At 36.9% G+C, this 13234-nt stretch overlaps 1 protein-coding gene and 1 long non-coding RNA gene across 7 annotated transcripts in view; both read right to left on the reverse strand.

The window, feature by feature from the left end:
- Positions 1-5434, reverse strand: part of TRAPPC8 (trafficking protein particle complex subunit 8) — a 64050-nt gene extending 58616 nt beyond the window's left edge. For 4 of the 5 annotated variants that reach the window (XM_026699250.2, XM_026699249.2, XM_087931200.1 and 1 more), the window contains exons 1-2: positions 5020-5425; positions 1948-2142 (exon numbers count right to left, since the gene is read on the reverse strand). In XM_026699250.2, the coding sequence (XP_026555035.1) occupies positions 1948-2142; positions 5020-5176 (352 nt within the window). In that variant the 5' untranslated portion in view covers positions 5177-5425. Of the gene's footprint in view, positions 1-1947; positions 2143-5019 lie in introns of all 5 variants that reach the window. The other variant, XM_026699251.2, reaches the window with a different exon arrangement.
- A 3100-nt stretch (positions 5435-8534) lies between these two features.
- Positions 8535-13234, reverse strand: part of LOC148126372 (uncharacterized) — a 29532-nt gene continuing 24832 nt past the window's right edge. For both annotated transcript variants that reach the window (XR_015743188.1, XR_015743189.1), the window contains exon 3: positions 8535-12735. This is a non-coding gene — a long non-coding RNA (uncharacterized LOC148126372). The remainder of the gene's footprint in view (positions 12736-13234) is intronic.

Raw genomic sequence — 13234 nt, forward strand, 5'->3', positions numbered from 1 at the left:
AACATCCAAGCCGTCACCACCCACCTGCCCGAAGATGCAAGGGGGGGGGGGATTAAGTCACCCCTGAAAAGACAGCCCAGCCATTTTTTCGGGGCTCAAAAAAAAATAAGACCCGCCCCTTATTATATGAGAAACACGGTAGCTTTCTTCTTATTACAACTATAATCCTGGAATTTCTGGTTAACATTCAGTGCTAATCAGATCTGATCGTGCTTGACTTCTCAAGATCAGTCAATATGAGTTTGAAGGCTTAAAAATAGAGATATACAATTATTTCATAGTACAATCAGAATTCAGGGCTACTAAACCTTTTCCATATTACTAGTGTATATTCTATTCAGGCAATACTTATGGCTGAGTCCTACTCCATATCTTCTTACTAAAGGAAGATGAATAAAGGAAGAGAAACAGCAGGAAAATATTGCCAATGATCAGTGCTATCTCTGAGAACTTTTCTGTACAAAGTAGAATTTGGTCTGAATTACACCTCAGAGATTGCTTCCAATTCTATGATTCTGTAAAAAAAATATTGAGTGGATAAAAGAGTTAACAGGTACTACAATTTACAGCAATAATAACAAGTACAGTACAAACACTTTTAACAGTAAGTGATATATTAGGAAAACATCATTCCACATATATGTAACTAAATGTTTCCTTGTTTTTGATAATTGAAAAAGTAAAGGTTTTTGATTAAGAAACAAAACTGAAGCATTTTCAAACTCTGTAACTATGAAGCATTCAAACTTTATTTATGATAGTCAGACTTTTGTAGAAGGAACTGTACTTTCCCCATAAAGAAAATGTGCATGTGTATATATGTAACGTGTGTGTACGCATGCGCTTGTGTGTGCACATGTATATATTAGGATATCATACCTCTTCAGCCCTTATTCTTAATACTGGTACACCACAGGATTGCGTGTTGAGTCCCTTACTCTATATTCTTTTATGGGCATGACTGCATTCCCATTCACGCTAGTAATACTGTTACTAAATTTGCAGATGATACAACAGTGGTAGGACTCATCTCTGGGGGGACGAGTCTGCCTACCGAGATGAGGTGGACCAATTGCTTTCGTGGTGTGGAGACAATAACTTGGTCCTCAACACCAATAAGACCAAGGAACATCTTCTTACTAAAGGAAGATGAATAAAGGAAGAGAAACAGCAGGAAAATATTGCCAATGATCAGTGCTATCTCTGAGAGCTTTTCTGTATAGAAGAAACATATCTGACATCCAGCCCTTGCTTATTAATGGAGACCGAGTGGAGCAAGTGGCCAGTTTTAAGTTTCTTGGTGTTATCATAAAAGAGGTGCTCACATTGCAGCCCTGGTCAAAAGGGCCCAGCAGAGATTATACTACCTGAGACTTATCGGAGAACAACAACTGAATGAAAAACTGTTGGTGACCTTCTACCGCTGCACCATAGAGAGTATCTTAACTTACTGTACCTCTGTAGTTTGCCAATTGCACAGTGGCAGATAGGACAGCACTCCAGAGGGTTAACGTCATTGCCCAGAAGGTCATTGGTTGCCCTCTCACCTCTTTGGAAGAGCTTTATAGCTCCTGCTGCCTTAAGAAAGTTCAAAATATTCTTAAAGATCCATCTCATTCTGGGGACCCCTTTTTTGAACTATTACCCATCTGGTAGACGGTACAGAATAATAAAAACAAGGACAAACAGGCTGAAAAACAGCTTCTATCCCAGGACAGTAGCTCTTTTGAATTCTACTGTATAGTGCAGTGGTGGTGTGGTGCTGGGGTTTTCAATTCAATGTGTGGAGTGTGAAGGATAAGTGTTTGTGTTTATTTTCATGGTAATGATGTGCACTGAAGATGGTATTTGTTTTCATTATATGAGGTGCAATGACAATAAAGTAAACTAAACTACTTGTTTTAAATGATTTAATCTAATACATATGGGAATCTTTTTGTTACTTACCACTAATGTTGAGATCATAATCTCCTGCAGTAATCACATTAGCTAGTAATCCTTCAGCAGGCTGGCTAACAGTCACCACATCATTCAGAATTTTTCGAATAGCTCCCGGTTGAGGTGGCTGAGTAATAATGTTGTTGACAGCTATTTTCAAGTTTTTGATTATGTGAAGTTGATTATTAGGATCTCTCATATGCACTGAAATAAGAAAATAAATGTTTTAAAAATAACCTGTTCTGATACTATGCATCTAATCCTTAATTTGTTTTTCCCTCATTGAACATGTTCATGTGCCCCAAACTGCTTTGTCCTCTGAAACTTATACTGTATATAGGAAGCACAGAAGAGCACATTAGGAAAACATTAATTGCCAGCTGACTTTAGCATTGTGTATGCAAGAACATAATTGGATATAGCTCCAAATGTTCAAAATACAAATAAAATTATCTTAGACTACAAGAGGACTTTCTGAGATTTAACTCTTTTTGTTTTTATTACAGATTACAAATGCATATGTGGAAATTTTAAACTTATCCTTTGAAAGAGTAGATTGATGGTCAAACAAAAATACATAATTTTACCTGTTTTAATCAGAACATTTCAGCTGCTTAAAAATAAATAAAAATGTTCAGAGTAAAATGATGACATTGTCAAGTAATAGGAATTTATTTGACTCAAATATAAATTGTGTCTCATTAATGTTCATAATTATAATCAAACTGTAGAGAAAACCGGGATTAAACAAATAATACAATCACAAAAATACAATGAAAAATAATGAAAATTATTAAAATTTTAAATAAAATATAATATAAAATAAAATATAAAAATAAAAAAAATATTCTTCACAATGAAAATCAAAAAATGTAGCCAATTCACAACTTTTCCTGGAAAAAATCAAGTTTGCTGGTATAATATTCTGACTTCTATGAACAAGGTAAATATTATAGGTAGTCTTTGACTTAAGACCACAATTGAGTCCAAAATTTCAACTGCTAAGCCAGATAGTTAAGTGAATTTTGCCCCATTTTATGACCATTTTACCACAGTTGTTAATGAATCACTGCAGTTAAGTTAGTAATGTGGGTTGTTAAGTTCATCTGGCTTCCCCACTGACTTAGTGTCAGAAGGTCAGAAAGGCGATTACATAATCCCGGGAACCATCATAAATATATGCTAGTTGCTGAATTTTGATCACATAACCTGTGATGACCCGGGGCATGGCACAAAAGCAACGAAGTCACAAAAATAGGTGAAGTCCCTTTAATACCTCCAACTTGGCCCCCAATGTCCAGTTATCCTAGACTGGAGATCAAACTCTTCCAAAAACAAAGGGAAGTCTACAAAGGGAAGAAATGAAGTCCAAACCCAAAGTACAGATAAATTAGAAATAAAAAACCAACACAAACCCTGCTGAAGTAATTAACACAACAGGCCAGGGTAATAAATTGCAGACTTCCAAAAGATAACAAAGCACATACAGTTGGGAGGACGCCAAAACCCAGATAAGCCTCGACAAAGATAATGCACACTTTGCTTCCAGCAAGGTCCTGTGTGCAAACTCCCTTCTTATATCCTGTTCTCCCAGCTGCAACTAATGAAAGGGATCAGGGCCTTTTTCTCTCTCATAAGCCACGTTGCTCCCTTCTCCATTCCTCCCTGCGTGCTCTAGGATGAAGAGGGGGTGGCCCTGGGTCTTCCTCTGAATGCCCAGCTGGCGTGTGCCCTTCCCCCGTTTCTTCCACAACCACGGAGCCACACTCCCACTCCCTATCAGCTCCTCAATCTCCCCCTCAGAATCAAACTCCAACAGGGGCATGACATGACCACTGGGATGCTGCAATAGTCGTAAATATAAAAAAATGTCATAAGTCACTTTTTCCAGTGCCATTGTAACTTTGTATGGTCATTAAATGAATGGTTGTGAATAGAAAATTACCTATACTATTCTGAAATATATATGTCACAGCTTTGGATACACATAGTGTACACTACCTAATACAGAAGGAATGTTAGTTGCATTATGCAAGATATACTAGTACTTCAACAAATAAGCCCAACTTAGTATAATACAAATAAAGGGTTCTTGCAACTCAGAAAATGAATCTTACATTACCATATTGACTATGTTGTCTATCCATTCACAATGAATATTAGGTCCATTTTCTAAATTCCCACCAAATAGAAACTTGCCTTGGTTGTAAATTTTTCCCATCAAATATCTTACATTTCCAGATGCATATTATATTTGCTTTTGTTACAGTAATTCCTGCATCAAAATAAGGGGATCAACGTGTTTCATGACATGGGGTGGCTAATCTGAGAAGGTATGCTTTTGGGGCCCAACCTTTTTCCCTGCACATGGGGTGGGGACTCTTGGCCATTTCTCAAGATGTGTTCAAGCTGTATTTGAGCAGAAAAGGCAGTCTGGCAACTACACATATGCCAAGACACACATATGGACATTCAAGTCAAAACCATCAATTGAATTATACCCACAAACGTACAAGTAGCCAATGCAGCAACCAAGGTGGTATACAATAATAATACTAAATCCTAGTTGGGATTTACCATAAATTACTGGAGTTCTACCAATAGCACTTTTGGACTTATCTTCAAGGACAGTCCCATCTAAAGTTTGTTGCAGATGCCTACACATGAGGTGAAGAGAAATACCATCGTAAGATCTTCCCGATACACCTCCTCCCCCCGCATTCAGGGGTTAATCTAGCTTATCATTTAAATATCTGGCACATGCTTATTAAGAAAATATTTTGGATAAGGTAGTTTAAGTCTCGTTGCTAGATATTATCCATATATCAGCAGAATCCAGTGTAGGTCGCCGAGTTCATCGGTAGAAGTTGGCAGAAAACTATGATGGGCAGCAACCGCCTTACGGGGCTGTCAAACTTTAGAGAAAGGTGAACAGCAGAAAGACTCCTCGCTCATGTCCTGACTCAAAGGAGAGGCCTTAAAAGGCCAGGCAGCCCCCCAACTGGCGAAGGTGTCAACAGCTGGACTCCCCCTCCTTGCCATGTAAACAACCCAGTTCCTCTCCCGCCGAGCGATACCGACCTTCCGAAGTGAGGCGACAGAAGGGCTTTACCAGCTCACAGAAGCCCAGGTTGTTCTTGCGGGTGATTCTCTCTGCCTCCTCGCTACACAACGCGGCCACTAAAGGCACAAAGGAATCCTGGAGGAACTCCTGAATCGACTGCACCCGCTGGGCCATCTCTCCGATCGACGGAATGGCCCAACACACCGAGCTCCAGCGGACGACCTGCCGGAGGGCCTATCCGCCTTGGCCCACGCTTCTCTCGTCGTTCCCCTCCGTGCCGGAGCTGAATTCGCGCCGATCCACACGGTCCTCCCCCCGCCCACCCCGTCCAGGGCTTGAGAGCCGTGGCCTCAACTGCCACCTTACCGGCCCCTCAACAACCGCCCGGAGCCGCCATATTGGATCTGAAAAAGTCAGACAACTGGGTAAACTAGACCGGCAGACTTTGCGGCTGTCACGTGACGGGAGTGGACAGGAAGAGGTGAAAAATCGAGCGGGGGGAAAGGGCGGGGAGACCCGATGACGTGTATCTTATGAGCCGCGATCCTGACTGCGGCTGAAAGACTCGGGGAGAACATTGAGAAGCGTTGGGGATTTGGCAGCAGTTCATCCATTTTTAGACTTACAGAAGCGAAGTTGTGTTAGAGGTCAACAACTTTAATGTTTGCCGTTGACGGTGTCTAATCTCGGATAGCATACTTACCTAGGCTAACCACAGCTTTCTTCGACGATAGATAGATATAGATATACATATATATGACGGATCGCCTAGCACTTTTTTTTCCTCGCGGTAATTTCATTGACCCAAAGTTATTTCAGCTGAACGTGGGTTATATAGTCCGCATCCAATATTTATCCATACAAAAACGGTATAGGCTTCCAAATCTGTCGTCCCCCTGCCCCTCCCTTTTTGCATTTGTCCGATCAGTTGAACATAAATTAGTCTTAGACGTTTGGTGTGAAATTATCTAGAAAGATCAATTTGTGAGTCAGTAACTTTTTTTGAACTGAGAAAATTTGGTCCACTGAACAACTCCTAGCCATGGGAAGGATATAGATAGGAGATACAGGGTGTCTGTGGTGTATGTAAGTTTTAATTTAATGGTTGATCTAGTTCTGAAGTGGATTAAAAGTGTTTCTAATCATACCTCTTTAAATCTCTACAAGCAGTGATTTTCCTGCACCATTACTGAGAAACATGGTTAAGTATGGATACAATTGCAAAAATATTATATAAAAGCTCTTGTCTTGGCATATTGCTAGCCCTTCAGTCCATTTCTCTATCACTTCAGTAGGTGATTTCATAGACAATGGTCTGTAATTTTCCAAATTTTGAACACAGGATTCAATCTTACATGTATTTCTCTGAAAAAGGATTATTGTATCCATGTCTTTCACCTACAGACTAAAGTTTACACCACCAGCACACACACACACCCCAATTCCAAGCAGTTTGTCATAAAAATATAAAACATTTTAAGAACCAAAATCAATATAAAACAAATGTAGAACAAAATATCTGCAGTAGCAACTGCTCATTCTCCAGAGTCCTCTGAAATAGCTTTGTCTTTAATAAATCTGTAGAAGGTGAATAAGATTGCTAGCCCTATTTGCCAGAGGGAAGCTATTCCAAAACTTGGGAGTTTGCAACTGAACATTTTCTGGAGCCCTGTCCTCTTTAGTTTACATCCTTGGATGGGTGGAGAAATTTAAATGAAGTTAGGATGTGTGTACTGGATGAGTCAAGCAGGCTACATATATGTAAAAGAAAGCCCTGTAATTTGTGGTTAAACAAATATAGATTTATAGGCAAACTAATAGTTTGAATTGTACCTGAAAAGATATTGATAACTGAACTGAAAAAAAAATCAGGAGGGAATATGATGGTACATTAACAAGTTTAATTAAAAGGCATATGTTTTTCATCACGCTTTGCTCTTTAATAAAAATGGGGAAATGTGTTAATAGAAAAAGCTGCTACAGTACCAGACCTCTGAATTCAAATACAAATGGTATTCTCATTTACTGCTTTCATTTCTCCATTGATTACATTCATTGACCTTGGTTATGTTGATAAGAACCAGAGTTTGATAGACAGTTACAAACACCTTGACAAGCAATAGTAGCAACTACAGAATTCTGTTAAAATTTAAAAAGCTGGGATATTTGTGCCCAATCTCTGACACATAAAGAAGTTACACAAGTAACCACAAGAGGGCAGCTAAGGCAATTCTTATAGAAAATAAGGAAAAAATTGACAGTAACAAAACCAAAAATGATTGAAGTAGTCAAATCAATATAGTCATAGATAAGAATTATCCATGGAGAAATCACTTGTGTAAATATATATCATCATACATTGTAATGTATACAAATGTATATCATTAACCCAAACATCCTTCCCTCTAAGATTCTGTGCTCTGATATCAAAAAGCTGTTGTTACTTATTAATAATTTAAATTAAAAATTACTAATTTATTAATCTCTTTACCAAGCAGCTCTAGGCAGTTTTTAAACTACATTTATTGGTGTATTGTAAATTAAATTTTAATTTTAAAATTAAATTAAATTAAAAATTAATTTTAAAATTAAATTAATACAATTTAAAATTTAAATATTTAAAATTATATTTCTACTTTTAAAATTACTTTATTGATACTATTAATTTTTACTCTTTCTTCCCTAAGAACCCAAAACTGGCTGCAAATAAATGATTGTAGAAGCTTCTCATTCTTATATAATTATTCAACTTACATCATATTGTGATAGTCATAAAACAAATCACCATAACTGACCTCATTTTAATCTTTTTAAATTGGTCATTAAGTGAACAGATCCTTAAGCAAACCCACTGTAAATGCTGATTTTTGGTAAAAACAGTATAAACTATAGTCACGAGTGAGAAATTACAAATGGCTGTAAATGCAGGCTGGTTGCTTAAGCACCCAAATTGTGGTCCTGTGATTGTGGCGGAGGATGCTATTGAAAGTTCAGAATCATACCTGAATATGATTTGGGAATCATACCTGGGACAGCAATATATTTCTGGAGGAAAGAAAGTAAGATCATTCACATGATTCCAGACAACTGGTTCTTTTGAGTAGAGTGCAGAAACTTCCAACTTCCATTCTGCAAAGAACTTATGAATTGACTGACTGTAGGAGAGAGACTGGAACTTAAGGGGAGAAGTCAAACTGGGACTTAGTCTACAGTGCCTGCATGGGTGAGACGCTCAACTTCCTTTGAATGCCATTGAACATTATCTAGTCTCATTTAGGTGCAAACCATTAGTCTGAGAAGATTCTTGCAATAAGCTTGGGCAAGAAATCAACTAATCGAATTCTTCCTGTGTGGATCTTGTTATTTGCATCTGACACTGGCTGGGAGACAGTGTTCCATCAAGCTTACCTCCCCATTGCAGACTTCTGTGAACATTAAGCTCGACCAAGCTTCATTTCTTAATAATAGAAAACTCAAAAAATGATTAATATATTGGAGAGATTAAAACCCCTTTGAAGAAGATGATGCAATGTTTTTAATAAAACTTTATTAAGTTTTAACAGAGTTAAAATATACAAACAAAAAATAAAGACACAGAAAAGGTTAAGGGAACAAGGTCAGGAGTTCAGGAAACAAAAAGAAAGAAAAAATAGAAAAGTAACTTCAACTTTCTTCTATACAGAGCTAAATATAACATACAATAATTTCTTTCTCTAAAATTAACAATATCGCAGGAAAATGATGCAAATTTGATGTTTAAAAACCTTTGAAGTATATTTTTTGATTATACAACAAAAAGACGCTCAGTATATGGATTTCAGAAAGTTAACAATGACAAGGGTTCCAATTGATTTAATTACAAGTAATTTTCTCACAAAAAAATAGCATTTAAAAATATTTTATGGTAAGGGAACCTGGAAGGCTGCACACAAGAGGGAAATAAAAGATAAAGAAAATAATAGAACATAATTCTATAAAAGAAGTTATTGTACATTTTTTTGCTTATCTTTTTGAAAAAGTAGATAAACCTCTTAAATGGACAGTACAGTGAGATTAACTAACTGGAACACATAATTTTGAAATTACTTTGAAGGGGAATTTAACCATGATAAGTAATATGGAGAAAGATATGAAAATACAAATGAAATTGATGATTTATTCCCTACGATGCACAACAATTGAATGAAGAAATCCCTTTGGATTTGGATATTTGTTTTCTTATTGAATATACAAAATAATTTTCTTAAAGTCTTGAATGATTTCTCTAGAAGGGACAAACAAAAGGACAGAATGTTATTTACTGGATATACCAAAAAAAAAAAAATGGTTAAAAGTTTTGAGAGCCTTATGGCTACTGTTGGAAGAAATATCCTTCTGGGTTCAGTTCCAAGTGGGGAAAAAGTGGAAACAGGAGGCTGTTCAGAAAGATGGTTTAATGGTGGACAGGACCACATGACTTGAAGCTCCAAAGTGAAAAGACAATCACATGCTTCAAGATGTTGGGTGAAGCAAAAAAAGAAAGGGTAAGATGCTGAGAGAAGCTTAGTTATATACCCTCTGTTGGGCCCCACCTTAATGTTTCCTGTTCCTGTGTAAGAAATGTATCCCATTGGCTGTACACTCATAGGGGTGGAGATCTTAGCTAACTCTATAGGCTTTGTCTGGATCACATGGCTTTACCTGAGTGCTGGCTGATGCAATCTTCCCAGGGGAGGTGGTGAGATGGGTACAGGCCTTTGTTATGTAGAATACTCTGCCCTAGGCCTTAATGACCCACCCATTAACAAAGGTGGGGTGTGTGAGCTTCTGCTTCTCTGAGTTTCTACTTCCATTTTAGGGAAAATATTCTATCTTTTTAATATTTTCTAGGATATTTCATTTTTCTGGGAGAGGGGTGGGTGCTAACTTCCTACACTACAAAAATAAATTAACACAAAACTAACTCTGGGCTTTTTCTGAAAGGATTAAAAAGTGGGATCCTTAAAATTCAAAGAAAATTTATAAAGTTAGTTTACTTGATGAGGACTAAAAGAGGAATATAGTATGGTTTTGTCTGCTGGGCTTTTACTGATGAACATTTGACAAAACTTTTGGATTTGTGTTTTTTTCTCAAGAGATGAACTATAAAGGGAAAAGAGATTACATAGGTAGTCCTTGATTTATGACCACAATTCAGCCCAAATTTTTTATTGCTAAGTGAGACAGTTGTTAAATAAATTTTGCCCCATTTTACAACCTTTCTTGCCATAGTAAAGTGAATCACTGCAGTTGTTAAGTTAGAGGCATGGCTGTTAAATAAATCAGGCTTTCCTCATTGACTTTACTTGTCAGAAGGTCACAAAAGGTGATCACATGATCCCAGGACATTGCAACCATCATAAATATGAGTCAGTTGCCAAGCAGCTGGATTTTGATCATGTGACCATGTGGATGCTGCAATGGTTCTGTAGAAAATGGTCATAAAACATTTTTCAGTGGCCATTGTAACTTCAAAGTCACTAAACACACTGGACTGCCTACCTGTATGGTAGAAGGTTAATACAGCAATTCCCTTGGATACTTTATTTCAGTTTGTAAACTATCCAAAATCTCATAGCCAAATCTGCAGCATGTCTGGAAAGGAATTTACCAAAAAGAAAAAAAAAGGAGGGGAGGGGAGGAATCCTGCAAGGCAGATATTGTAGATCGTGGTATACAATACTCGGTGATTCAATTCATATACTACATGCAAAGCCAGCAACAAAAAAACCACAGCACATGATGCTTACTGGAATATGTAAACTTTTAATGAAACAAAAGACAGAAGTAATTGAATATGAGTAAGAATATGCCTTACTCTGCTTTAGGGTAAAAACTGGAAGAAAGGGCCTCGCCCTTTTCAGTGTCCCAGTGTGGGGAAGCCTCTAGCCAGACAATGCTTTTTTTTAAAAAAAACAACTGATTGGAGATAGTAAGAAGATATACCAAAACAAAGGAAAGACCCACATGCAGAATTAGACAATACAGTTCATATTCTTCTGAATTTTTATCATTAAATAGCATAAAAATATAAGATTCTTTTAAAAAGTCCAGTAATTAAGACTTGGGATCATGAAGCATGCAGTTTAAATTCAGTCTAAAGATAAGAACTATTGATTAAATTAATTCTAAGTAGGTGTTAAAGCTTTAAGAGTTTACCAAGACAACTAAACAATGTGTGATTTCCATAGTTTAGGAATATGAAAGGCCAACTATTTTAGTCACTTATCTTAGGCAAAATGAACAATAGGTGAAGGAAAAAGGTGAAGAAATGGAGGAAAGACCAAAAGGGGGTGTGTGTGTATAAATGTGCACTTTGGCTGTAATACATGAAAATACAAAAAGGAAGAAATACAATTGTAATTTTCCAGAAGGCTTATATTATTTAAAAATGGGATACAAACAAATAAAAATAGTACTATTTTTCAAACATGTTCCTATAGTTCAAAATGTATGTATTTATTGAATTTATATAGCTGCCCATCTTGATTCAGCTGCCTGGTCCTATTATATTGCTACACTATTTCTTAGGGTCCATTTGTTCCCCTGAACTTTGGTCATTAATGAGGGAGTTGGGTGGTTCTTAAAATATAATTGATTGATAAATGTATGGAAATTTATGAAAGACCAGCCATATTACTGTGCACACTTACTTGAATATGGAACTCATATATCTGAAGTGCTGTTAAGTTTAACTCATGTAAGTAGTGGAATAATTTAAGTTGGATCACCTAACCATCCTGGATAAGCAAAACGAAGTAGGACTTAGTTAATAGTTGAAGCTTTCATGAAATACTAGGAGTGTACACTAGGTTGAAATATAAGAAAATCCTGAGAGAAGACAATGCCAAACCATTTCCCATGACACTAGGAACTGTGTTAAATACTCACATGTATTTAATAAAGGATGGTAAGCTGGAAACTTTAACATTTGTCAAAACAGCATGATACACAAGAGAAACTTGTGACAGAAACTAATATCTAAAGTATTGTGAAAAAAGTAGGGAAATATATAATCCTATTAACTGAGTTATTTATAAAAAATAATAAAACTAGGATAAATAACAGCAGAAGAGGAAGAACTGGGGGAAGAATCAAAAAATATAAGGACATGCAAAAAGAAATGGAATGACTGTGATAAAAGAAATCAAAGTAGCATGAATATTAATAGGCACTTTGTGCTCAATCCCAAAACAACTGGAGTACCACTTGAACAGCTATCAGCATTGACAAGATTACTATCAATTACAAAATGCAGCTTTACTTGTAAAAATTGATATCTAATGCCATTAAACCAGTGGTTCCCAACCTTTTTTTCGCCCTGCACCCCTAAAGAAATTTCACTTGAACCTCACACCCCCTGAAATTTAGACTTTAGGAACTACTGAACGCGTTAAATATATGGTAGGATTGAATCTTTTCAGCTATGTATGTGACAGCCACTAAATAACGATACTTAACTCTAAAATGAAAACAAAGTTAATCCATTGCATAATAAATAAAAATGCCAACATATAGCCAATATCCTATCATTTACCTGGACTTTTCTCGCACCCTGTGGAATATCGTCTCACACCCCCAGGGGATGCGAACACCCCAGGTTGGGAACCCCTGCATTAAACAATATCTTCTGTCCCAAGTTGTTAGGAAAGCCTGGATAGGTTGATAAAAATGCCAAATCCAGTATAAACTTCTGACTTACCATGCAACCAACCCTAATAATAAAACAGGAAAAGAAAACCATTTGGTGAACACAGCTTAGGCATTAAGCCAAGTGCCAACTGATTTTGAGGGTAAAGGCAAAGCCAGTATATGGAAAAATGAGGAAGGTATAGTTGATCTCCTGGATTCTGAATAGGAACACTGTTAATGTTTTATATTCATTTGTGGTCTAGCATCTAAATCACAATGATTAGATCTGGCCTCCAAAGAGAAACATGCAGCGGTAATAGTCTCTAGTCTCATTTGCAAGTTGCACCAAGCCACAGTTCTTAAACTGTTTTTAAGACATAAAACTATTTATTTGCTATAAGCCAATTGGTTTACAGCATTAAAGCATTACAATCTTCAGAGATAAGTATTCCCAACACAAAAAAGCAAATCATAGTTCCAAGAGGAGGGGAGATGGAAGCCAGATTGGCTCCGAGCCGTCTGGCAGAGCCCGGACTTAAGGAGCAGATTTAAGGTCAGGAGGGTGGAACCATATTTCACCTC

The sequence above is a fragment of the Pseudonaja textilis genome, chromosome 3 (assembly GCF_049901715.1).
Source record: "Pseudonaja textilis isolate UNSWEBS1 chromosome 3, rPseTex1.2, whole genome shotgun sequence".
Taxonomy (NCBI): Eukaryota; Metazoa; Chordata; class Lepidosauria; order Squamata; family Elapidae; genus Pseudonaja; species Pseudonaja textilis.